Source organism: Barbus barbus (assembly GCF_936440315.1).
Source record: "Barbus barbus genome assembly, chromosome: 9".
NCBI classification, from domain to species: domain Eukaryota; kingdom Metazoa; phylum Chordata; class Actinopteri; order Cypriniformes; family Cyprinidae; genus Barbus; species Barbus barbus.
The window spans coordinates 11,978,976-12,005,177 of NC_136737.1; the positions used below are offsets into that span (position 1 = coordinate 11,978,976).

Consider the following 26,202-nt stretch of genomic DNA (forward strand, 5'->3'; position numbering starts at 1 on the left):
ACAATCAACCACCCCTTTAAAGGTGCCATAGAATGGAAAACTGTATTTACCTTGGCATCGTTGAATAATAACAACTCTGTACATGGAAATGACATACCGTGAGCCTCAAACATCATTGTTTCCTCCTTCTTATGTAAATCTCGTGAATGCAAAAGACCACTGAAAAATAGGCGAATCAGAACATAACGCTGACTGTGACGTTACAGTCAGGATCACTAATATGTACGCCCCAAACATTTGCGTACAATATTTGCCCATGTTCTAGGCCAGCCGCCAGCTGAATCATCAGAAGTTCTGCAGGTATTGTGAAAAAACAAGTGAGGACAACAGCGAAAATGGCAGATCATGGAAATAAATGTTATGTTCCAGGCTGTGCAGGGGACGTGAAGTGCAGGGATGGGTTGGTGTCTGCATTCAGAAAGGTACAGAAAGCAAATAACGCGTTCTAATAAAATAACGCGAGCCACAAAAGAGACATGGTTAGCTTCTTGCTAGCGGTAGCCTTTTACATTACAGTACATAAGATTTCACTTACCACATAAACAGAGTAAGGAGAGATGACTGAGGATGAAGGCGGATGATTTGAATGAATCCTGAGCACCACTGACAAGCATCTGGTCTTGTAAAATGTTTGATAAATACTGCTACTCCATAGTATAAACAGAGTACGTGTGATCGCAAATCTCGAAAGTGAAAGTGAAACTAAAAAGCGATCGAGAATTTGAAAGCAGTTTCAATGCCCCGCATATTAATAGCGGCTTTCCATTTTATTTACAGTATAATTACCCAACGATATAACTGCAAGAAAGCATTGAAATATATATTTTCCCAGTGTTTCCTTCCTGCTGTGGGAACTACTGAAATGAGCCTTCCAAATAAGGTAATAACAGACCATTTCCTTCTAGGGACAAATCCTAGGGTTTTAAATTAACATGTAAAACCGTTTCTGGAGATTTTTTGCCCTTACCTAAGCCACATACCTTCTATGTAGATATCAGAGAACAAGTTAAAATATCGTATCAATGCATTCTATGGCACCTTTAATATTCATGCCCATATGCTGAAAGTTCTTCATGAAGATATTAGCAGACTTCATTCATATTGGTTCCCGGTATCTCTCCTCTGGTGTTGGAAGAAAAGTAGGTTCATCTGCAAGCAGTTCCATGGATGAGACTACAGATGAGATTTGCTCACTTTACCAGAAATTGAAATGAGCTTCTCTTCACGACCAGAATCTGACAAAATCAGGAAATTTGGAAAAAAATAAAATAATCAAGATTAGTTTAGTTTCAAAGATAAATTAAGCTAGTAAAAAGGATAAACTAATCACTCACGCTTTGAAAATTCATCAGTCATGCGACTTTGTGGTTTCATCTGGTCTGCAAATGTTGTGTTAAGAAACTGATGTTTGAGCCACATTGCACGATCATCCTCAAAACATTTCCTCTGAAGAGAAAAAGAAAAATGCGATTAAAATCAGGATAAATTAAGAGCTGAATTCAGAAGTACGTTAAAACCAATTATAAACTAAAACCTCGTGGCCCAATCTGATGGCAGCCTCTGTGAAGTTTCTCCTTTCCATTTCAAAGTTTTTCCTCTGTTCTTCAAACACTTTCCATTCTTCTTTCAAGCGTTCCTTCTCTTCCAGCATGTAGGAATCATTTAGAACAGCTGCAGTCTCCTCATCACAGGGAGTGTTGAGCTCTTGCTGTAAAATGTAAAACAATATTCATATTCTCTTGCTCTGGTGAAGCTGGTCTACACTCTTCAGGCCAATTCAAACTACACAGACAGACACCAACAAATGGCAACAGACACGTTCGTTGGATTTTGTCTGATCCGTGAGTTACCCCTACTGGTGTCTGCTGGCATTGGTCAGCAATTCCTTTTGCTGATTGAACATTGTTGGATCTTGGAAGTGATGTACTGTACTCAGTCAGCTGTTGCCGTTGTTCTGCATCTGTCGATGTGGTGTGAACTGGCCTTTAGAAATAAAGGTTCTTTACTGACATTACTGGTCCCATGAAGAATCGTTAGCAATCACAAAATCTTTCTACTGCACAAAAGGTTCGTTTTTAAAAGGTTAATATTTTTTTCACAATAAGAAAAAAATATTCTTTATAAAATGTTCATTGAAAGGTTCTTTGGTGAACCAGAAATGGATCTTCTATGGCATACCCCCTTTTGCAACCGTTATTTTTAAGAGTGTAGGAAAGCATCTCTACTTGTGTTTGCTGGTGATTTTAAAGTGATGGTTCACCCAAAAATGTCAAGGTATTTATACAACTTATTTTAAATAGTGGAAATTATATGCACCTTCGTATTGTAGTGCAATATAAAACATTATACAATAATAACGTATTGAGTGTAAATTGTAATTTTAATTAAAAAATTTAATGGATGAGACCATACTGGGACAATATAAGCCAACCCTATGAATTGATTGTGTCAAACCATAGACGCTTTACCATCTACAGCACTGGAGCTGTTACTAAACTATCGTCTTTTGTAGTAATCTTATCTTAATCTCCACCTGGTTGTGCCTAGGGCTCGCACAGAGTTAGGGAAGCAAGCATTTAGAATGTCTGCCCCATCAGCGTGGAACCTGTTACTGAATGACTTAAAACTTGATAACTTGGTCTCCTTTGGTCAATTTAAGAGGCTAGTAAAGTACCGGGAAGCAGGCACAATGGGCACTTGTCCCTGCTTCCCAAATTAGGATAAGTCTATGGTGACAATGGGGGATGTCATGATGAATTTTTTCATTGTACTGTAAACGTATTATGTCTTGTATGTTCAATGTATTTTTTTATATTTTGTATTCTATGTGGAACTTTTACTGCCGCTTTCTTGGCCAGGGCTCCTTCGCAAAAGAGACTTGTTCTCAAAGGATTTCCCTGGTTAAATAAGGGTTAAATAAATAAAAAGTTGGTGGACGGAGTTAGAGTAAACAGCCTCTGCCAACAAGGCAGAGAGTTTATTTGTGAACTGATGTTCAGCTGTTCTTTTTAATAGTCAACTTATTTTCGGGTCATTGTCATGAAAGATGTAAACACTGACTATTGTCATGAAAGATGTAAACACTGTCATAGGCACAAAGATAAATCTTTCATTTCATCAAGCTGAATACTCACTAACTGGCACAGTCATCACGTTTTTAGGCCTTTTCAAGTTTTATTTTGACGCGACACAAGCCAGTGATATTTAAGCATGAAAACAAGAGGCGGAATTTATCGCATGAACCAATCATAACCAATCCTATCCAATTATAGCGCGATGGAGGCATTGCCTCCTCTCACGTGACTTTCCCCCATTCACTCTCAATTACCCCCCACTAAACCCACGGCACACTATGGGGTCCCTGTTGTAAGACAATGGTGTGAAGGGAGGCAAGCCTCTGCTGTAAATTTACCTGTGGGTATCGCTGTTGGACAGTGTTACTTTATAAAAATGTCTGACTTTTAAACTTTTAATGTCATATTTAGTCAAATTTATGTTGTTTAATTTTTGTAATATCAATTTAGGGCTGCCACTAACGACTATTTTTATTTCGATTAATCTATCAACTAATTTATCGATTAATCTAAACAATTAATTTCCCACAAAAAATCAATCATTTTACTCAAGAATATTTTATTAAACTATATTTTATTAGTTTAACTGAATGAAATCCAAATTTCTATGAAATCATTTTTTTTTTAAAGCAGAAGTCAACTGCAACAGAGTGCAAGAAGGAAGTGTCCATCTTTGTCAAAATCACTGAAATCAAAGTTCAGTATTATAGTGCAAGAATGACAACATATACAAGTGTTCTAGTCTACTACTAATAAAATTACAATCAAAAAACACTTTTTAAAGGAGTATTTACCAGAATTTATTTAGGTGAAAAAATGTAAATGTGCAGTATTTCTGGGAAAAAAAAAAGAAATTAAAAAAATACTTTTTAAAATATAAAATCAATTATTTGGAGATGCTATTGATTATTAAAATGTAATGGAAACATTAAAATGGAATCCAGAAAATAATGGAAAACAGAATTTGGTACAGATCAAACTGTAAAACTCAATTAATTAGACATGCTTTTTGATTAATACATTTTAATTTAAGCATTAAGACAGAGTATGGAAAAATGAAAATGGAAAAAAAAACTAATTTGGAAATAAAACGGATTTAGCAATAAGGCAATAATAATTAGTTCAAATAAAGTATCAAAAGCAAGAAATCATATGGCTTTATTGAACAAAACTGTTAAATTATATAATGTATTATAGACAATAGAGCTAATGTACATTACGCATAACAACAAACGCCTGCAGGGGACGCCAACGGCTTGACGATTGTTTTTACACATAACTGTACGATCTAATCCTTGTTTAATATTGCAAGCACCATTTAATTAAAATGTCCACTTAATTTTTTATATTTGGCCATTTCTTTAGGACAGAAACCCTATAGTCACAAATCCAATGAAATGGCACACGTTGCGTTCACAGGTGAACTTTATAATGAACCCAAACTCGCAACAACATGCAGAGATGGAGTTTTTTTTTTTTTTTTTTTTTTTTTTTTTGTGATATACTGCCAAGTATGGTGACCCATACTCGGAATTCGTGCTCTGCATTTAACCCATCCAACGTGCACACACACCGTGAACACACACCCGGAGCAGTGGGCAGCCATTTATGCTGCGGGGAGCAGTTGGGGGTTCGGTGCCTTGCTCAAGGGCACCTCAGTCGTGGTATTGAGGGTGGAGAGAGTGCTGGACATTCACTCCCCCCACCTACAACCCCTGCCGGCCCGAGACTCAAACCCGCAACCTTTGGATTACGAGTCCGACTCTCTAAACATTAGGCCACGACTTCCCACTTGAGATGCTTCACACATGTAAATGATAAGTTTCTGTGGATCTACTGTGAACACGCACGCACTTAACCTATACATGCATGCAAATAATTAAAGCGCACTGTAACCACATCACATATAATTATTTAATTAAATCGTCACGTTTGTGAATTCACAATTATGCTTAATTATGTTTTTAAATGGGTTTAATATATCATGCAACCTTGGAAAATAGTCTCGATTCTCGTCCGTGAAATGTGCCACTCCCGGTATTTTGCCGGTTTGTTGACGAAAAGTCAATGATTTTTAAAAATCGAATAGTAGACTAAAATCGACGAATCGCAACAGCCCTATATCAATTATTTTCTCATCCATTTTTTTTTTCTTTTTTTTTGGAGGAGACACTGCCTCCTTTGCCTCCTCAGAGGAAATGCCCCTGCATATTGTATGTCAGCAGTCTCACACACATGCATCACGGTACTCTCGATAATGGAAGAAATCGTTAAATAAAGTAATAATTTTTGTTTTCTTTGCACATAAAAAGTATTCTCGTAGCTTCATAAAATTATGGTTGAACCAGTGTGGTAGTACCCTCAGAGAGCTCTTGGATTTCATCAAAAATATCTTAATTTGTGTACTGAAGATGAACAGAGGCCTTACAGGTTTGGGTTTGGGTGAGTAATTAATGATCAAATTTTTGGGTGAACCATCCCTTTAAGCATCAACAACATTAACTTAAGGAAACTGTGCCTCTGCTTACTTGGAGAAGTTGCTGTTGAGTCTGGATAAACTCTTTGCACTGCTGGATTTCTAGTTTGAGCCTCTCTATCTCCTCTTCATGTAGTTGTTTGGAGATCATCTCTTCACTGTCTCCATCTTGCACCATGGATGCTTCGACATAAAATACAACACCTTTCACTGTATTTTTATTTTTACAAAATGTTTGTGTGTCTAATGTGTAATGTTCTGTGCATTAGGTGATAATGCTGCTCAAGAAATAAAGAAAGAGATGGTGATGAACAAAAAGGTGAGATTAAATTCTCTACCTTGGCTGTCTAATCTCTCAACATGGTGCTTGAGTTTCCTCCACTGCTGACGAATGCTGTTGGTGAGTTTCTCCCGAGCATGATCACATGACATCTCAGGAGGTCCTTTCAAAAGTTCATCGTCATCAGAATTTGTCTGCAGAGTCGACTGAAATATGATTTTTTTTTCAAAATATCATTAGCAAACAAACAATTATGAGCTGTATCATGAAGTTTTTAGTGTAAAATGGTTGTTATGGACATGACAGTCATACTGTACCTGATCCATATCATTGCTTTGCTTCTCTTCCTTTTGGCTCATCTTCTTTGAATTTAAAACCCCCACCATTTCTCGTTTCATTTGCTGAAGTACCTTCTTCAGCTCTATGTTTTCCACCATTAGCTCCCTCTGACGGTTATCAAATTCTTTGAGAAGAGTTTTGTACATATCTCCCTCATGTCTAAAAAAAAAAAACAAAGTTGTCATATGATATTATAGTGAAGGGGAACTATAAATATAATAATTAAAATGCTAACAACCAAAAAGATTATGTATTTTACCTGGATTCAGTTTTTCCAGTTTTCCAAAGACATCTCCTACCATCTGACCTTCCAACATAATTCAAAACTTCCATTCCTGGCACAAAGCAAAAGTTATTTTCAAAAGATTTTGAAAATTACATTAGGGTCACTAAATAATTACACATTTAAATTTTGGGGTGAATTGTTTCTTTATGCAAATAAAGTTGTGAGTGAACTTCACTGGTTTTGAGTCTGAAGTATCATGTGACACTGAAGCCTGATGCTGAAATTTCAGCATTTCCATCACAGCAATAAAATACATTTTAAAATATATTAAAATAGAAAAGAGTTATTTTAAATTGTATTATGTTTTCACAATATTACTATTTTACTGTATAAGATGTATTACATATGCCAATAACACAGTATATTCAGTATGTTATTCTGCTTCAGCGTAGTGCCATTTTGGAGACGAATTGTTGAATAAATTGTTTTTGTTTTCTTTGCGCAGAAAAAGTTATCTCATCACTTCATTAAATTCAGATTGAACCACTGATGGCAGATGGACTATTCTGACGATTTTTTTTTTCATACTTTTCTGGGCCTCGACAGTGGTATTTACTTGGCAGTCAATGGGACAATCACAAGCCTCCCGGTTTTCATCCAAAATATCTTAAATTGTGTTCCAAAGACGAACAAAGCTTTTACGCAGGGTTGCTGCAGGATTTTTAAGACCTGCACAAATAAAATTAATACCACATGAGCAGGGTAGGGCAATGTATATGGTAACTGTAAAATGACTGTAAAAAGCATGATTTACAGTTCAGATAGAAGTTTTTGCAAAAACAAAAAGTTTTATAAAATGATACACTTCAAATTTCAGGCTTTAAACCGTTTTTTTAAGAAAATGGATGAGTCAAAAGTATTAATTATTATATTAATTTAAACAACTACTATCAATCAATTATTATATTAATTAAATAGCATACAAACACATTTAACCGTTTAGATTTTTATAAAGAATTATCTTCTTATCGATCCACCAGTTAACATTTACCGCTCTGTGTGTTTGCAGGGTAAAAACATGGGTCGATTTTCGCATTGGTCTGAACAAAAACAACCCAATGTTCCTGTAATACCGAAGGCTGCAGTTCTAGGACTGTAAAGGACCCTATTTTATGGGACAGCGCCATCTATTCCAACAGTGGAAACCTGATTCAAACATCAAACAAACTGCAAAGACTAGATCCATGGAAACTATTCATTTGTTATCTTTCCATCTTATTATTAATGTAAGAGCCAGCTTGAACTGTTTGAGGGGGAGTCAGCCATCTCCATTTAGCCTTTTTAGCTGTGAAAATCAGTTCATTGTGCTGCTGGATGTTGTAAATTAGTATTTGTATTTAAATGATTTTACATTTATTAAAAGTACTAATAATCACACTAATTTGTACCGCAATTTTTTTACCGTTTACTGCACATTAATACTTTTTTTCTATACTTTTTTAATGTGTGTCACACATCAGACGTGAAGCGCGGCGGCTAATGAACTAAAGTCTCACACGTCTTCTTTCCAAGAAAACAGAATTTAAAACCAGAATATAGACCGTTTCATCAGGTGCACGCGCCTGGCCCGAAGTTAACTTCTGGTCTGTGTTTGTTTATTGGTCTGATTAGTGTCGCCAGCTACAAACGTAGTTAAAGTGATGAGTAATGAAGTTGTGCTCAGGTCGTTGTGCTGTGGGATGCGTTTCCCATACATTTATTTATTTTTGGCAACCCGATATTAAAACTGACCGATTTTCCAAAAGGCTTCGTTGAATAAACATGAGCACATAATGCACGTTTAAAAGTCAAAACGAGATGCGGGTGTTTTTATATCACTGTATTTCTGAAGGAAGACTGTCTTTAGAAAATGTTCAATGTCATTTTCATTTCATCTTGCATGTTATATGCCGTTTGTAAGCTCAGCGCTGCATGTGTGTACAGCCCAACAGCCGTTACCGGAGAAACCTCTAGTTCTCTCGCTCTAAAGCGCCTCCTGTTGGCAGAGAATGAATTTGCATTTTTAAAAAGTCCGTCTGATTTACGCAGCAAACATATTTTGCTTGTTATCAAAAAATAATCTACTCCAGAGGGACTTGTTGATTCTATTTGGATGTCTACCGGAAGTTAAGTTAGGGCTTAACTTGCTGTTGCCATTGAAACCGTCTATATAAAATGTATTGAAATAAATTAAGTTAAATATTTCATGAGGGTCACCAATGGGTATGTTTAGGGTTAGGAGTTGGTTAGGACAATAATTGAGTGTATACAATTAAACAACTAAATAATTGCTTAAAAATAATAATATATAACAGAATTGAATAGCAAATACTATAAAAAAAAGTATGAGCCACTAATATTTCGTCATTTAGCAGATGCTTTTATCCAAAGCGACTTACAAATGAGGACAATGGAAGTAATTAAAATCAACAAAAGAGCAACGATATGCGAGTGCTATAACAAGTCTCAGTTAGCCTAACGCAGTACACATAGCAAGGGATTTAAAAAATATATATATAATAAATAAAAAGAACACTTTCGGTACACTTTCAACTATTTTTTTTTTTAGTCTCGAGCAAAGACTATAGAATACCTAAGACATGTCACTCGTATTGTTTTGAATGGGGAAAAATGCAACGCTCAATATGGCCGCTCAATCGCAGGAAGCCCCGCCTTCTGAATGAAAGAACAAATCGCTAATCAGTAAAGTCAGCGCATCACTGCAGCTGCCGTTAGAAGTCCCGGTTGCTATAGAAACAGTCAGCGCTCTGAGACGCGCGCTCAGGACTGTGCATGCGCACTGGCTAATCTAGCCTGAGAAATAAGCTTTTTATAACGCTATTTGAGCAAAAGAAACAACATTTATGACACAGTTGTTGTCCGATTTCATTGGTGATTTCAAATATTAAATTTAATCGTAAGCTTAGTGAACCGTTTTGGAGAATTTCATGGATCCCGATACAAAGAGATAGGAGCTGCACTTGGATGCCCGAGAGGCGTTTCAAAGATGGCCGCCGAGTGACAGGACTTAAAGAGACTTTGTCTCGAGCAAGAGACTGTACGATATTCACATGTGTGTCGACATTCGACGTTACATGATTTGACTGATTTTTACATAGAGAGGGTGACAGCGCACCGCATTAAAATAAATGATCATTCATGTTTTCATAACCGCTGGCCAGTTCTACAGCCTCCGGTATTGCATGAATACCCTACTCACAACTACAGCCTTATTGAAGATGCACATTCATTCTCTGCCAGCAGGAGGCGCTATCGAACTGTTTCCCTGGTAACGGCAGAACACAAAGCAGTGCAACACCGGACTTTGAAACGTGCAGAAATAGCCTTTTGAAGTTTAATCGTCACATTAAACTGTATTGCGATTCTGGTCTGTACACAAATTTAAGACATCTTGAAATCATAATTAAGACTTTCTTGTATAATTTAAGACTTTTTATGACCTTAAATTTGATCAAGTAAATTTAAGACTTTTTAAGGACCCGTGGGAACCCTGTTACGGGTTTGAAATGACATGGGGGTAAGTGATTAATGACAAAATTTTAATTTTGGGGTGGAGTAACCGTTTAAGCGCCTGAATGCCAGTGGGCGGGGCTTATGGTGAGAAGATGACTATTTATCGATGCGTTGCTCTGGAGGCAATGTTTATGCGCATGTTTGTGCCCGGGTGACATCAGCTTGCACTTCAGATCCAAAACTAGCCATTTTTGGAGCTTGATTAAATAAATTATTTGTTTATAATGAGGAGGACGCTTTAAGAAATGAAATTTCCAGGATGTTTTAATGGTATGAAGACCTCTTATATGCCAAAAGATCAAGGCAAATTTGATTTGTCATGTCATGACCCCTTTAAGTAATACATATTACCTTGTTTATTTTCCTTTTTGGCAATGAGTAGTTGATTGAGGCGCTCCTTTACTCTGTTGTGCTCCCTTTCTCTTCTCTTAATGTCATGGTTGTATTGTGTGGCACGACTTGCAATGATACCCTGCAGCCTTTGTACCTATTAAAGTAAAAGCATATTTGATAAAGTAAAAAAAAAAAAAACAGTACGTGATATATCAGCTTTCTCGTTCATTTTTCATACCTCTTCTTTTGAATCTTTTAGGCAGTTTTGCAAAGTCTTTAGATTTGTTTCCAGCTGACGCTCTCGCTCATGCAAGCGGATGTTTTCCTTTTTCGAAAGTTCAAGCTGGTCCTACAAAACAGTGAAAATTCATAGTAAAATAAAAAATGAAATAAAATGTGTGATAAAAAAGACCAAACCTTTAGCCTGGAGTTGGTGAGATGTTGGTAGTGGAGGTCACTGCTGGTCTTGAGCTGCTCCACCTCCAGGTCCTCCATCATTCCAACAGCTCGACGGTGTAGCTGAAGCAAGTCATATATGTTGTTTAGGGCAACAACAGCATCCAGATCACGAATGCTGTCTGAATTTTGGAAAATTGGTGGAAAGCACAGGGACGACAACTCCTGTGAATGTAAAGAGTGGCAAGTCCAGTAACAATACGAGATTCAAGTTTGTTCTTGTTTACAACCCGAATTCCTAGAAATCTTAGGACATTTCTTAAATTTGAATAAAACGAAAACTAAAAGAATTTCAAATCACATGAGCCAATATTTGATTGACAACAGAACATAGATAACATAAATGTTTAAACTGAGAAATATTTCAATTTTATGCACAAAATGAGCTCATTTCAAATGTGATGCCTGCTACAGGTCTCAAAATAGTTGGGACGGGGCATTGTTTGCCATGGTGTAGCATCTACTCTTCTTTTCAAAACAGTTTGAAGACATCTGGGCATCGAGGTTATGAGATTCTGGAGTTTTGGTGTTGGAATTTGGTCCCATTCTTGCCCGACAAATTTTGGTGCCCGAGAACGCATTTGAGCGCATACGAGAGGGCGAGAGAGGGGCCCTGTGAAATTATATCACCCCTGCAACTCTTTAAAACACAACACAAAGGGCAAACCGAAATGTTCTGAAGTGTGCTTACATTTCTAGGGTCATATGGTTTCAGCGAAAACGCAGACAGGATGGTGGAGTCCATTCATGGAATTTACTCTATAGAGTGGAATACCACGTAATTTGTAAATTTTTGGATGAATAAAAAAGGTCCGTCCCTTAATTAGAATCTTGATATGAACTAGTGTATGTGAATATTAAAACGCAAAAAGATGGTTTAAATATAAATCCTGCATGTTCCGTTAGCCTGTTTTGTTTACTACACAAATACTGGAGCACACGTGAACTCGTGGTGATTTTCGGCTTCTGCATCTCACTACATGACATGAACACATGAACTTACAGGCTGTGAGAGTCACTTCATGAGAAGTTTCATTTGAGAAAACTAGCATCATATAATACTGTATACACATAGAAACTTCACGACAACCTGTAAAAATAAAAGTGCGGTTTAACATGTAACAGAAATATATCTTGTATTACTTTTGTACAGTATAATGTACATCTATATTCCATTTATTGTCAAATTTAAATAAAAAAAATTCTTCTCTTCTTAGGTCCTTCTGTGCTACAAGTGCTATTGGGCAGCAAGCAAATTCCACTGATAGTGATTGGCTGCATGGGATTCAACTTCTTCCCATTTAACGCCAACTCGCTTTAGATCTTTGAATATTCTTCGTCAAGTCTTCTTTGGCCTTCCTTGCCTTCGCCGTCCATTGGGCTGCATCCATGTCGTTGCAATTTTTGCTAGGCGTTGTTCTGGTTGCCGCAGGATGTGACCTGCCAGTTTGATACAACACTCAGACACAATAGAGGAAAGTCTAGGGGTTTTAGCCCTGCGCATAAATAAAACAATTAAATGATAAAAAATAATTATTACAACCAATTTAACCACTTAAGTTAACCACTTAACCACTCACCATAAGTGGTTGTAGAAAAAATATTATTATTAAAACTTTTTTAAAGGAATAGTCACACAATTTTTCTACCATGTATTCATTTTAACAGTAAACCTCTGTTTGTCTGCCAAAAAATAAAAGGGTTTTATTTTAATTTGAATAAAAATAAATGTTTCATGCCTTCATTTGACTATTAGAAAAAGTAAAACACAAGAATTTCTGGAAGAAAAAAAATAAATAAAAAATGTAGGGCCCTATTGTTCAAAATGTTGAAATTGAGAGTTTTTGACTTATTTTTTCACTGAAATAAATGTTTTTGTTATTACACAGAGAGTAAAGTACCGAAAAAAGGTACCGTTGGGTACTGATACCGAATTTCAGGTACCAATAGCGGTGCCATACCAGTTAAAATGTGAACGGTACCCAACCCTAGCCTTGTCACTTACGCACAGAGATTTCTCCAGTTTCTCTGAATCTTTTGATGATGTTGTGCACTGTAGATGATGAGATTTGCCGACATTTAGTGGATAAAAGTCTAAAATGTATCCGTTTAAACACTTATGTTCTCTATGTTGTATTATGAATAAAATATTGGCTCATGTGATTTGAAAGTCTTTTAGTTGTTTTTAGTTAGTTAGTTTTTAGTCCCAACATTTCTGGAAATTCAGGTTGTAGATTCTTCAACTAGATTCTTCTTCTTCAAAATCAAAAAACGTAGCAAAAAAAAGTGTGCCTACCTGATTGATGTATAGAATGCACTCAGAGATATTCTCTTCCGTGCAGAAGTTGCTTGAGACATTGAAAGAGCTTAAAGGCAGAGGAGGCATGACCGACGCTGTGTAGAGTCTTGAAGGAGACATTTTATTCAATAATGCCTATATGTTCTACAAAAGAATGAGAAACATAGGCATAAATAGTTAGCTGTATAAAATAATGTATAGTCATAAAATGCACTATTAATTGTAAAGATTTGTCTCATGTACATGTGGTAGTGGTACTGGTTTTGAGTGAATGCGAATACTGCTCTAAATTAGGTTAGGAGGGGAACTTGTCCTTAAAATAACTTTCCGAGTATTTTGAGTTGCCTAATCTTTCCCTTTCCCCACGAGACTTTGGTTATCTGGAGCGCCGGCTAAAATCTCTTACTTTCCTCACCAATGTGCTGAAAACTTGAATCATATGTCAAATGCAACTGATTTGCCCAGAAATAATGTTGTTATTTACTCAGCCTTAGCACTCCAAACCTGCTGTTACCACATTTGTCAAGTTCAACAAAGGAGAAAAACCAGTAACACTTTAGTTTAGGGACCAATTGTCTCTATATAGGGTTAGGGTTACATAGTTGCTTATTAGCATGCCTATTATTAACATATTGGCGGTTTATTAGTACTTATAAAGCACATATTCTAATATTCTAATTAATATGAAGGAATTTTAATATTTATTTTTTGCAGGTGTTTTACTACAGCTCTCTCTCAAACAAAGAGTACATTTAAAATGTAATTTGGTAAACTGTCAGTGCATGCAGATTGACTCCAATGAAACTATACAACTATACAATAAATTAATTAATTAATGCATGGATGCATGAATGAACGAATGAATGAATGAAAAAAAAAAACTTTAATTCATTCCAAATAGGTACTGAGACAGTGTAAAAATGCTTATTCCATTAAACGACTTAATATAAAAATCCATGAAAAGCTAGTACACACCTAGAGCACTCCATGATCAGATCTAAAGTAGGTTAAGGTGAATAGAAGGATTTCTGCACAAGGACGCCGAATTTACACAAAATTACATGATGATTATGCGCCATAACAGCGTTTCAGAATAACATGTAGATGTCGTGGTTTACAAATGAGGACTTTAAGTTGCAAATCATTTGCGGTTCACTTACTGCGTATCTTTTGGCATTCAAGAGCACTCGTGAGGTTTGTCAGCTTCATTTCCCGACATTCGGCACGGATTGATACATATTTTCCAGATAATTTGCGTAATAAAGTATCTTACTGTGGCACGTCGTTACATTGATGCAGGCGGCTTCTGCAGCACATCCTTGAAAGAAAACACTCACAAGCTAATGCGTTGCCATGCAACGAAAACGAGGGTGTGCCATTGGCTTAACTCATGCACCCCCACAAAATATCCACCAATAGGCGTCGTCGCAGTCAATGCAGGGGCTAAACACTAAAATAGGTTAGTACTGTAATAAAGTTATGTAATTTATTTGTGATATAGTGATAGTTCAGAAACGTAGTGCTAAAATATAGTTTATCACTGCAAAACTACATATTTATAAGAACATTTACATCAGAAAAATCAGTTTGGACATTTTATTCCAGCATATCTACTCTATACAAACTATAACAGCAGCAATATTTCAGCACAGCAGCATTAAAATGTAACATACTTATACACCAACAGTAAGTGTACACTTAAGTCAGCTCGCATATCTGCTAAACATCTCTATTTATTTGTTAAGGTTTCTATCATGACCATAGCACATAAGTTAGCTGCTAACAGGAACAGGAAGACCCAAAGGTTCGTCTTCACTGAACAAAGGGTCTGTGGGGCTTCTTTTTGCCTCCAGCCACCAAGTTGTCATTTCGCCTTTCCCTGTTTAACAAAAAGTCACAATTAGTAAATCTCCTCCAGTGAATCTTAAACACAATACTCTGAAGGATCGCATCATACAAAAGAAAGAAAGAGGGAGGAGAGCGACAGAGCAGAGGTGTGTATTCACTTGTGCATAATGAACAGACATCACTTAAGTGAAAACACAAAAGCCAGCTGAGGCCGAGTCCTAACTGAGATAAATCACAGCTGCGCTAAGGTCTGCAGTTCAGCCTCAGGGGACCATACCATCATCTCAGGAAGAAAAAGATCAATAGCAGATTGATTTGGTAGAAAGGTCTGTAATATACCAGATTAGTTTATGAATAAAAAGATAAAACCTATTATAAATAATATAAAATATTATGATTATAAAAGCATTATAAATATTACTAATAAATAACAGAGGACGAGCACACAAATCATTTCAAGAAATATGTCTCCTCGAAGCGCTTACTGTACTCATTAGCAATTACATATTTTCAAGAGTTACAATACAACATTCAAAAAAAACTTTTTGCATTCTCTCACAAATATATCGAGAAACTTAGCAATTTCTCGTGAAACATTTGCATTTTTGAAACATTTTGCATAACCCTGAGAAAATTTGCGTTCTCACACAAAAATATCACATTCCCCAGAAAAAGTTTGAGTTTGGTTAAAGAGTGTTGGTCTTCCTCAAGAAACGCTGAATTTGCTAACAAAATTTTTGCATAACCCCGAGAAAAATGTGTTCTCTCGCAAAAAAATATTCAGTTCCTCTGATAACAATCTCATGAGATGTTTGTGATTGGTCAAAAAAAATTATTTTTCCTCAAGAATTGCTGCATTCTCTTGCAAAACTATTGCATTACCCAAACTTAGCATTAGCTTTCAAAACTATTGCGTCCCCCTGAGAAAATTTCCATGTGCTCGCAATACTTCAGTATTGTCAAAAAAGTACTGTTTTTCTTCAAAATCACTGTGTTTGCCTGCAAAACTTTGGCATTACCCACAGAAAATTGGCATTAGCTCACAAAACTACTGCATTATTAAAAAGTATTGCGTTTCCTACTTGCATGACTGAAGAGGCTTTTCAAAGATGGCTGCTAAGTAACATGACTTTGCTTAAAAGGACCTTCAGTCACTTTCACTTTGTTTCACTCACAAGACTTGTGCTTTTTCCCTCAGAAACTTTGTTTACAAAAGCAGTGAAATATAGTTTTTCCTTCCACCTCAATATTTCCAACACAAAAGTTTTGCAAGCAAAGTTTCTAGGGAGAATGCAATAGTTTTGCAAGACAATGCAAAAGCATTTAAATATATTGTCCTCCCATTTCATTTTTTTTCCATCATCATCATTCTTTAGGAACTTTGTGGTATGCAGAGTTTGTGAGAATTGAGAAGTTATCCATGGCAACCATAGGGAGTAATCAAAATATTTTGCCAAGCTAAATTTATGACAGGCAAAATAATAGCTCTGTGGGTGGCCTCTTTGCATGCACAGACAATTGCTGTATAAACAATGGACTGACCATCTTAAACCCAAAACACACTGCACTATTTTCGGCTGTCCCAGACGAAAGATTTGCAATTTCTGTGATCGTGGCTCCTAATCATAATTGTGGGCAGTCGTGGCCTAATTGATAGAGTCGGACTTGTAACCCAAAGGTTGCGGGTTCGAGTCTCATGGATTGTTTGTGGGGGGAGGGAATGACCAGCGCTCTCTCCACCTCAATACCACGACTTGAGGTGAAACCGAACCCCCAACTGCTCCCCGGGTGCCGCAGCGGTATGTGTTCACAGTGTGTATGTGTGTGTTCACTGCTATGTGTGTGCACTTGGATGGGTTAAATGCAGAGCACAAATTCCGAGTATGGGTGCCATGGTCACTTGGCCACATATCATTTCACTTTATCGGTGGTCCTGTGTCCAGGGAGAGAGGTTCAAAGTCGGCCGTTGTCACGGTCCTGCGACCAAAGATAGCCTATGATACAGCATGATCATCGCACAGTGTGTTTGCTGTTGACCAGCCAATAAAAAAGCGACATGAAATCAACGTAACATGGCACTAAAACATAAAACTGCTTATCTCAAGCTCTTATGCCTTCCTTTTTCACCTCTTCCACTTTTTTCAGCACACATAAAACCTACAACTGCTAAAGTATGATTTATCATGCTCTTTTTGTTTACCACTAGGGCATGCTAAATTTATTCTTCTATAGTAACGTGCGTCGTAGTGTATGAGTCAATAGGTCAACATCGTACAGTCTACACACGTCATATCCAAGGTTATTAGATCCATGTCACACAGTGTCACATGCAATGATCTTATAGGATTGCTAAAATTGTGCAGTGTGTCTCGGGCTTTATCTTCACATTGAGAGACCCACGATACATCAGCACATAGCCACCAAGTGTATGTAGAAGGTCTGCTGTAGAGCCACTGCACTGGATCTTTAAAGCTGTCAACATCATAAAACAACGATTAGACATAGAAAAGCACATGTGATAGAAAGCTTTACCTTTGTTTGATCTTTACAGAAGCTTAAGAAAGGGAAATCTTTGGATCCAACATTCAGTTTTATTACATTTTAACCAATAAAACAGTGCAAATATTTACAAGATTCCACTCCCCCAGAAATGGAGGACAGGATCAGTTACTAATTGACTCCGTGCAAACAGTTTGTTTGCCCAAATACCTTCACTGGTGGACTCCATACGGGATGCTGTGTTTACAGTGTCGCCAAATAAGCAGTACTGTGGCATTTTTGTACCAACCACCCCAGCTACAACGGGACCATTCAAATGACGTAGCTTGATGCTAAGACTGAAGCTATAATGACCTGAATGTATGCCAGCTCATATCTTCAGCTGTGTGGTGGGTTTGTGTGGGATTTTAAACGCATGACAGACACTGATCAAGTCCAGCGCCATGCTGGCGATTTCCCCAGCGTGATTGATTCCGTTCTCTTTCGGTACTCCCGAGACCACCATATCTGAGGAGGGAGAAGTTTTCCATTGATTTGTGTGTAATTTGATGCAAAAGTGTGGCGCACTCATAAGCATCTCCTATAGTTTCCACTTTGTATACATCGTAGTTGTCGATGATGTCATCAAATGTGGTGTAAAGCTTGTTGAGGAAATCCACAACCTGGTGAGGGGTGCTGGAGCCAGATAGCTGGGTGAAGCCCACTATGTTACTGGCCAATAGAAACACAAAATAATTAATTAATATATAATATAATAATTTATGATACAATACATAGTTCAAAAGTTTGGTGTCATTTTTTTTTTACTTATTTAAAAAAAAAAAAAAAGAATGTGATACTTTTATTCGGCATAATGCATTAAAATGATCCAAAGTGACAGTAAAGACAGCAAAAAACTAAAACCTTTTTTTTTTTTTAAATACAAAAATGTTCTATTTTAAATCAATCACTTTTTCACCACATTTTAAAATATTCTAAAATATAAAACAGTTATTTTAAGTATTTCAGATTACTATTTTCACTGTAAATCCAACCTTAGTGAGCATAAAATATATATTTTTTAAAGTTACTGTACTTATTAACTGTACCAAATATCACTTGCCTGAAATATACAGTGGCATTGGAGTAACTTTGGGCTTTTGATGTACGTCCCTGACGAAGATTGTCAGCCTCTGGTTTTGGTAACATGCCTGTCACAAATAGAAATAATATATTAAAATATATATATATATTAAAATATATATATATATATATATATATATATATATATATATATATATATATATATAAATAATATGTAAATATTTTTTAAAAAATGCATTAAGAATCTCAAGCTGGAAACAGTCACAGGACATGTACTTTAAATATCCACTAGGTGGAACCATTTGGACAACATTTATTGAGTGTCTTTATGTATTGAAGTGTTTTTTTAATGTAATAATAATTACGAATAATTAACTTTCATAGGTCATAAACACTTTTCACACTGTCATTTCAAATACACTTCCATACTGTAGAGTAAACGGTCAGTCTTCTGCTTCTCCTGAATAAGATCCTGTGTTCTCTCGGCTACAATGGTTTCCAAATGTTTACTGTACTTTTCCATCTATAAAAAAAAAAAAAAACATATATATCATGTGATCTGAAAATGGGCGAGCCGCTGCTGGTTCCACTCCACATAACCATTAACACCGCTAGCAACCCCCCTCTCCCCCACACCTACAATTCAAATCAGTGAAGATGATGTGTGCCAGGTCTTCAGAAAGAACAAAAGAAGGAAAGCACCAGGCCCAGACAGTGTGTCACCAGCCTGCCTAAAAATCTGTGCTGATCAGCTGGCCCCCATCTTCATACAGATCTTCAACAGATCACTGGAGCTGTGCGAAGTCCCCTCATGCTTCAAACGCTCCATCATCCCGTCCGAAAGAAACCCAAAATTACTGGACTTAATGACTACAGACCTGTGGCTCTAACGTCTGTGGCCATGACATCATTTGAAAGACTGGTTTTGGCTCATCTGTAGGACATCACTGAACCCTTACTGGACCCCCTGCAGTTTGCCTACAGAGCAAACAGGTCTGTGGATGATGCTGTCAACATGGGACTGCACTTCATCCTGCAGCATCTGGACAGACCAGAGACTTATTTCAGGATCCTGTTTGTGGACTTCAGCTCCACTTTTAACACCATCATCACAGACACCCTTCAGAATAAACTGACACAGCTCTCTGTCCCCAGCTCCGTCTGTCAGTGGATCAACAACTTCCTGACAGACAGACAGACAGCAGTTAGTAAAGCTTGGTAAATTCACATCCAGCACTTGTACCATCAGCACTGGAGCTCCTCAGGGCTGCGTTCTCTCCCCACTGCTCTTCTCCCTCTACACCAACGACTGCACATCTAAAGACCCCTTGCCTACAGAGCAAACAGGTCTGTGGATGATGCTGTCAACATGGGACTGCACTTCATCCTGCAGCATCTGGACAGACCAGAGACTTATTTCAGGATCCTGTTTGTGGACTTCAGCTCCACTTTTAACACCATCATCACAGACACCCTTCAGAATAAACTGACACAGCTCTCTGTCCCCAGCTCCGTCTGTCAGTGGATCAACAACTTCCTGACAGACAGACAGACAGCAGTTAGTAAAGCTTGGTAAATTCACATCCAGCACTTGTACCATCAGCACTGGAGCTCCTCAGGGCTGCGTTCTCTCCCCACTGCTCTTCTCCCTCTACACCAACGACTGCACATCTAAAGACCCCTCTGTCAAGCTCCTGAAGTTTGCAGACGACACCACACTGATCGGCCTCATCCAAGACGGTGACGAGTCTGCTTACAGACAGGAGGTTAAGGAGCTGGCTGTATGGTGCAGTCTTAACAACCTGGTGCTGAACACGCTCAAAACTGTGGAGATGATTGTGGACTTCAGGAGAAATACCCCTGCAATCCCCCCACTCACTATCATGAACAGCACTGTGACTGCAGTGGAGTCATTCAGATTCCTGGGCATCACCATCTCTCAGGACCTGAAGTGGGACAATCACATTGAGTCCATTGTGAAAAAGGCCCAGCAGAGGTTGTACTTCCTTCGCCAGCTGAGGAAGTTCAACCTGCCACAGGACTTGCTGAAACAGTTCTACTCTGCCATCACTGAATCCATCCTCTGCACGTCAATAACTGTATGGTTCAGCTCAGCTACCAAATCTGACCTCAGAAGACTACAGAGAATAGTCCGGACTGCTGAGCGAATCATTGGTACAACCCTCCCCACTCTCCAAGAACTGTACTCATCCAGAGTGCGCAAAAGGGCTGGTAAAATCACTCTGGACCCCTCACATCCAGCACACTCCCTGTTTGAACTGTTACCATCTAGGCGATGCTACAGAGCTCTGAGCACCAGAACGTCCAGACACAGAAACAGTTTCTTCCCTCAGCCAATCCATCTCATGAACACTTGATAATAAAATGCGGAACACACAACTCTATTATTTACACCACACTTGCTTACTTTTTTATTTATCTAATTTTTTTCATTTCAAATTTGCACATATCAGACCTGTACACACATAATTATCTATATTATATATATTGTGTTTTTGCTGTTTTGTACATTGCCTATTTGGATATTTGTATTATTCTTTATTATCTGTGTCCTGTCCTGTTGCTGTCTCTCTGTTGCACTGTGGAGCTTCTGTCACTAAAACAAATTCCTCGTATGTGTAAACATACTTGGCCAATAAAGCTCATTCTGATTGTGATTCTAATTCATGTGTTTTTGACCTCAAGGTTAGACTATTGTAATGCTTTACTGGGTGGTTGTTCTGCACGCTTGATCAACAAACTACAGTTGGTCCAAAATGCAGCAACTAGAGTCCTTACTAGATCCAGGAAGTATGACCATATTATCCCGGTTCTGTCAACACTGCATTCGCTCCCTATCAAACATCATATAGATTTTAAAATCTTGTTAATTACATACAAAGCCCTGAATGGCTTATCTCCATGAGTGTTTAATCTTATTATTATACATTACAGACACTCTACCCTCCAATTTGATACTGTTAAGTGCTTTGACACAAGCTGTATTGTAAAAAGCGCTATATAAATAAAGGTGACTGGACTTGACTTGACTTAGAAAGACCTGTAAGGCAACTGCTGCAATACTTATGCTCACATCAGATAGAGGGATGAAACTCTAAAAGTGCTGAACTTCTTAGCTGGTAAAACATATATGTGTTGAATCACCCAATAATAAAATGTGACATTCTGTAGTTTTGTCTCATATTCATCTTTTAATCATATTTGTAAATGTCTTTACTCCACAGTCAACAGAGCAATTTTGTCTTTACTGTTCCAATACTTTTGGAGGGCACTGTATGTATGTATGTATTCTAAAAAATGCTGGGTTAAATACAACCCAGTGCTTGGTAAATATTGGACAGAACACATGCTGGGTTGTTTTCAACCAACAGACGGGTTAAATGTTCAACCCAACCGCTGGGTCTAAACAACCCAATCGCTAGGTTCATCCATATTTTAGCCAGCGCTGGTTTGTATTTAACCCAGTGTTTTGTGTGTGTGTGTGTGTGTGTGTATACACACACACACACACACACACACACAATATTCAATATGCATATCTAAGAACAAAATGTGTGTAAGTATGTGTGTATGTATATATGCCCTCAATAATTGTATTATTTTAATAACTGTAAAATAAACACTTTGATTAGATGAGATACATACCAGGTTCATCATCATATCCACAGGGCTGACCTTGTGTGGGTTCATTTTATCGAGAATCTTTTTCACCTGCTCAAACATCAGCCTCATGGTCACATTGTGGTTCCAGCATCTCTTTATCAGCTGTGTGAAATTTGACAACGAACACTGAGTGCTTTTCATTTATCCACAGTTATCATCTTTTAATCAGGCATGGTAAACATTCGCATCAACGGCAATTCATTGAAGTAATTGATCTTCAACTAAATGTGCTGCAAGAGGAAATGTGCTTAAGTAAATAGCATGCATCAATTACGTTCATACAAACCTCACAGTAATCATCAGGATCTGGGCAATCATTGTCTGATTTCCCAGCCTTCAGTTTGGGAAGTGATGGGCGCCACATGGCATAAAGCTTCACTGAATCTGCCTGTTCCTGCTCATGAAACAACAATTGCACTTCTTATCATCACACAAAAAAAGTAAAAAAAAAAAACAACACCTTCCTGATCCTTGAATAATTACTGAAATGAGGTTACTGCGAGTAGTGATTTCCACCAAGATAATAGAGTAGCTTGAGAAAAGGAAGAAAAGTCAAATGTTTATTTCATGCTTCTTAGAGTCTGAGTTTTGTTTGAGAACAAACTGCTGCTCTGGGATGCATCAATAAAATATACAACACATTTACATGTATCTGAAGACAAGAACAGGGTTATTCCTGTCATGCTGCACATTTTCTAGACTTTAATAACTTTAATAAAATTTTTCTAGTTTAATGGCTTTTTTATTTATTTGTAAATTTTTATTTATTTATTTGACACTGAAAAGTGGAGTGATGATGCTAAAAATTCAGCTTTATATCACAGGAATAACTTACATTTAAAAATATATTCAAAAAGAAATCAGTTATTTTAAATTGTAATAATATTTCACAATACTACTGTTTTTATCCAACCTGTACACATCAGCTGCGGCTGTGAAACTACTGCTGATTCTCAGCAGTACTTCAGGTGCGCAGTAAATGCGATAGACGTTTTGACATTGGAAATTGGTCCTCAAAGTCCTCCTTTCTGTAGGCCATCAGCCTGTAATCTATATCATTAAATATTATGTCTTATTTCATATTTCTGATTTTTCTCATGTTGTAATATATCTAAGAAGTGTGTCACTAGAAAATATAAATGATGTACCTGATATTTTGCAGACCCACCAGTCATCAATCAAACAGTTGCGTGAATGAAGACGGCTGTGGAACATTTTGTGCTGATAATGTAAGCCATTCCTTGAGCAATATCAGTAGCAAAAGACAATCTGTAAATATTAAGTGTTCGTTTTATTTATGGAGTACCATCCTGAAGCTTTCCCGCAATGCCACAAGACAGATTTACCAAAAACCCCAATTGATGGGGACATCCTCGTTCAACAGTACGTCTGCCAGGCTTCCCTTTGGACAGTATTCAGTGAAAATACTTATGAAAGGAACTTCAATGCAGTCTCCTAAGAGCTTGGAGAGGTTTGGGTGATCAAGCTCCCTGGTAAAAAGAAACAGTAACAGTCTTTATTCCTTCTCCATATATTTGCCTTAAATTACCCATCACAAAATCCTGGACAAGTCACTTGTCCAAGTAAAAGTACATCTGGATTTCAGTGTAGTTTCATTAGCAAGAATTGTGGGTACATCTACTCACCTGACCTCTTTGACCTCATTTCTGATTGTTTTGGTGAGAGTAAAGTGTTTATTCTGGATGTGTTTTACAGCTACAGTCCTTCCATCACTGTAAAAACAAAAGAAAACACAAAACAAAACAAAAAAAAGTTAAGATATAAGTTAAGACAACACAAACAATCTAAAACAATACAATACAAGACAAGAAGAAACAAAGACAAAATGACAAAACAAAACAATGAAAATATATAAAAGGAAAGACAAACAAAAAACTAAACAAAGGCAAACCATAAAAACAACGACAACAAGGCAAGAAAAGACAAAACTAAGACAAGACAAAAAAAGGACAGAACAAATCAAAGACAAGACAAAAAACAAGACGACAAACAAAAAGAGACAAAATAAAAAGACAAGACCAAAAACAGACAAAACCAAACAAAGACAAGACAAAAAACAATGCATGACAAGACCATTCGTTTTAGAAAATGCATTAGAAGAGATAACCAAGAGGCAGTATCACTGGAAACACTGAATGAACAAACAAACACTGAAACTGAGTTTCATGGAGGAACACACCCAGCAAGCACACAATGTCATAAGATAATGATATTTGGTTAAGTTTTGGTTACGATTTCAGTGACCAAAATTCAATGTCAATTCAACATCTCATGTCAATGTTAATTTGATATCCAATGCCATCGTCAGCTGACATTGATACTTGCTCTTATTAGGTTGTGTAACCAAAATCCAACGTTAAGTCAATGTCAACCCGATTTTCCTTCTCAACCAAAATGCAACGTCTGCCAGACGTCAGCCTGACGTTATATTGATGTCCTGTGACTACTGGGCTTTTTCATAGGAACACAAAAGTTTTGCAAGTGAATGCAAAGCTTCTCAAAGAAATGCTTTTTTTTTTTTTAAGAACAAAGTTTCATGAGAGAACAGTAGTTTTGCAAGAAAACGCAAAGAATTTGCAAATAAATGCAAGGTTTCTCATAAGAACTCAACAGTTATGCAAGTGAACGCAGAAGCATTTTCATTTTTTACATTTACATTTTTTTCCAAAGCTCATATCTTTATCATTACCATGTCTCTTTGGAGGCTCTTTGAAAACGTGAGTGGTACTTCCCTGTGAAAAACTCATAAAGGGTATTGTTGGTGATTGCTAGAGCATTGCTATGCATGTTGCTAACTTGGCTGCTGAGATGTGAGTTGATTGCTTGCTTGGTTCAAATCAAAAGAGTAGCCATTTTATCTATTCCTTCCTTCAATGTAAGTTTCTTTTCCCATTTTATCATCTGCAAGTTGTATTGACTTGCAAACATTTGTCAAGTACTGAAGCGCCGTTCTCACCACCAGCGTCAAGATGAAACCACTGCAGAATAAGGCCACAGGAAGCCCAATGGCCACTTTGATGGATGTGGTCATAGGACAAATTCCACAGTCAGCGGGACACGTCAGACAGCTCTCCTCCAGCTCACAGATGTCGTTGCCACACACTGACACACAAGTACAAACGAAAGAGCAACGTAACCTAGACAAACATCCGTAGACAAAGCTTAATATTGTTCTCATATGACACTGATTTCCTGGACCAGTATTAGAACGTCAACAATTAACCTTGCTTAATCAAACACTAGGTTTATTTTGAATAACATCTATATCCTTGATGTACCAATTGTTTGAAGATATATTTTCTGTAAATCCCTAAAGCGTTTAACAAGTTGTACTAACCTTGAGCGCTGACTACGAACACCTTGGACTGTAGTGCTGCATGCATCTGTCCCACTTTGATATGAGCAATGACCTATGTAACTCATAAATGGACCAGCACCAACTCTAACTCTAGTTGAGCTCCATGATCATACAGTATGTGTAAATGGGAGAAACCTACAGAAGGACAAACATCACTGCACTCTACCGATCTGGGCTTTATGGTGGTGTGCCCAAACTCTCTTCAGTGAAGACACATGAAAACACACTTGGAATTTGCAAAAAAAAAAAAAAGCACCTGAAGACCATCAGACTCTGAGAAACAAGATTATCTGGTCTGATGAACCTCAGTAAGCATCATGTTTGAAGGAAACCAGCTCTGCTCATCACCTGCAGAGTACCATCCCAAAAGTAAGGTGTGCTGGTAGCAGCCTCATGCTGTGGGGCTGTTTTTCAGCAGCAGGGACTGAGGGACTCGTCAGAGTAGAAGAAAAGGTCAGTGCACCAAAATGTTGAGATGGCTTTAATGAAAACCCAGTCATGAGCATTCAGAACCTCAGATTGGGCAGAAGGTTCACCTTGCAGAAGGACAATGACTCTAAGCACACAGCAAGAGTGGCTTATCAACATCTCTGTGAATGTCCTTGAGTGGCACAGCCACAGCCTGGGATTAAACCCAATCAAATATTTCTGGA

General features: G+C 37.4%; 2 protein-coding genes across 4 annotated transcripts in view; both read right to left on the reverse strand.

Annotated features, from left to right (window-relative positions):
* LOC306874876 (afadin- and alpha-actinin-binding protein-like) lies at positions 1 to 17,479 on the reverse strand. 3 transcript variants are annotated; one of them, XM_079425168.1, is made up of 13 exons: positions 17,437 to 17,479; positions 14,217 to 14,935; positions 13,054 to 13,200; positions 10,719 to 10,922; positions 10,540 to 10,650; positions 10,320 to 10,455; positions 6,429 to 6,504; positions 6,148 to 6,328; positions 5,889 to 6,036; positions 5,603 to 5,733; positions 1,535 to 1,708; positions 1,335 to 1,446; positions 1 to 1,235 (listed from the first exon to the last, which is right to left on the reverse strand). In XM_079425168.1, the coding sequence occupies exons 3-13, from the start codon at positions 13,174 to 13,176 to the stop codon at positions 1,174 to 1,176; spliced, it is 1,458 nt and encodes a 485-aa protein (XP_079281294.1). In that variant the 5' UTR covers positions 13,177 to 13,200; positions 14,217 to 14,935; positions 17,437 to 17,479; the 3' UTR covers positions 1 to 1,173. The 3 variants fall into 3 exon arrangements, with proteins under 3 accessions (XP_079281294.1, XP_079281293.1, XP_079281295.1); XM_079425167.1 differs by lacking the exon at positions 17,437 to 17,479 and having other exon boundaries at positions 14,217 to 15,072; XM_079425169.1 differs by lacking the exons at positions 14,217 to 14,935; positions 17,437 to 17,479 and having other exon boundaries at positions 13,054 to 13,885.
* The window catches only part of LOC306874632 (atrial natriuretic peptide receptor 2-like), a gene marked incomplete at both ends in the record, with an annotated part of 14,626 nt that continues 3,292 nt past the window's right edge, over positions 14,869 to 26,202 (reverse strand). Inside the window, 10 exons of the mRNA XM_079424779.1 lie at positions 14,869 to 14,935; positions 17,971 to 18,114; positions 18,506 to 18,593; positions 18,916 to 19,009; positions 22,153 to 22,272; positions 22,457 to 22,564; positions 23,558 to 23,660; positions 23,817 to 23,903; positions 25,131 to 25,293; positions 26,086 to 26,105. Of these exons, the coding sequence (XP_079280905.1) occupies positions 14,869 to 14,935; positions 17,971 to 18,114; positions 18,506 to 18,593; positions 18,916 to 19,009; positions 22,153 to 22,272; positions 22,457 to 22,564; positions 23,558 to 23,660; positions 23,817 to 23,903; positions 25,131 to 25,293; positions 26,086 to 26,105 (994 nt within the window). The remainder of the gene's footprint in view (positions 14,936 to 17,970; positions 18,115 to 18,505; positions 18,594 to 18,915; positions 19,010 to 22,152; positions 22,273 to 22,456; positions 22,565 to 23,557; positions 23,661 to 23,816; positions 23,904 to 25,130; positions 25,294 to 26,085; positions 26,106 to 26,202) is intronic.

Excerpts from the sequence above, each read along its gene's own strand:
- LOC306874876 (XM_079425168.1), bottom strand. The coding sequence starts at position 13,176 with ATGTCTCCTTCAAGACTCTACACAGCGTCGGTCATGCCTCCTCTGCCT. Across the intron at positions 6,505-10,319 it reads CAAAAAGGAAAATAAACAAG|GAATGGAAGTTTTGAATTAT; the intron begins GTAATATGTATT and ends GCTTTGTGCCAG. Across the intron at positions 1,709-5,602 it reads CTCAACAGCAACTTCTCCAA|CAAGAGCTCAACACTCCCTG; the intron begins GTAAGCAGAGGC and ends TACATTTTACAG.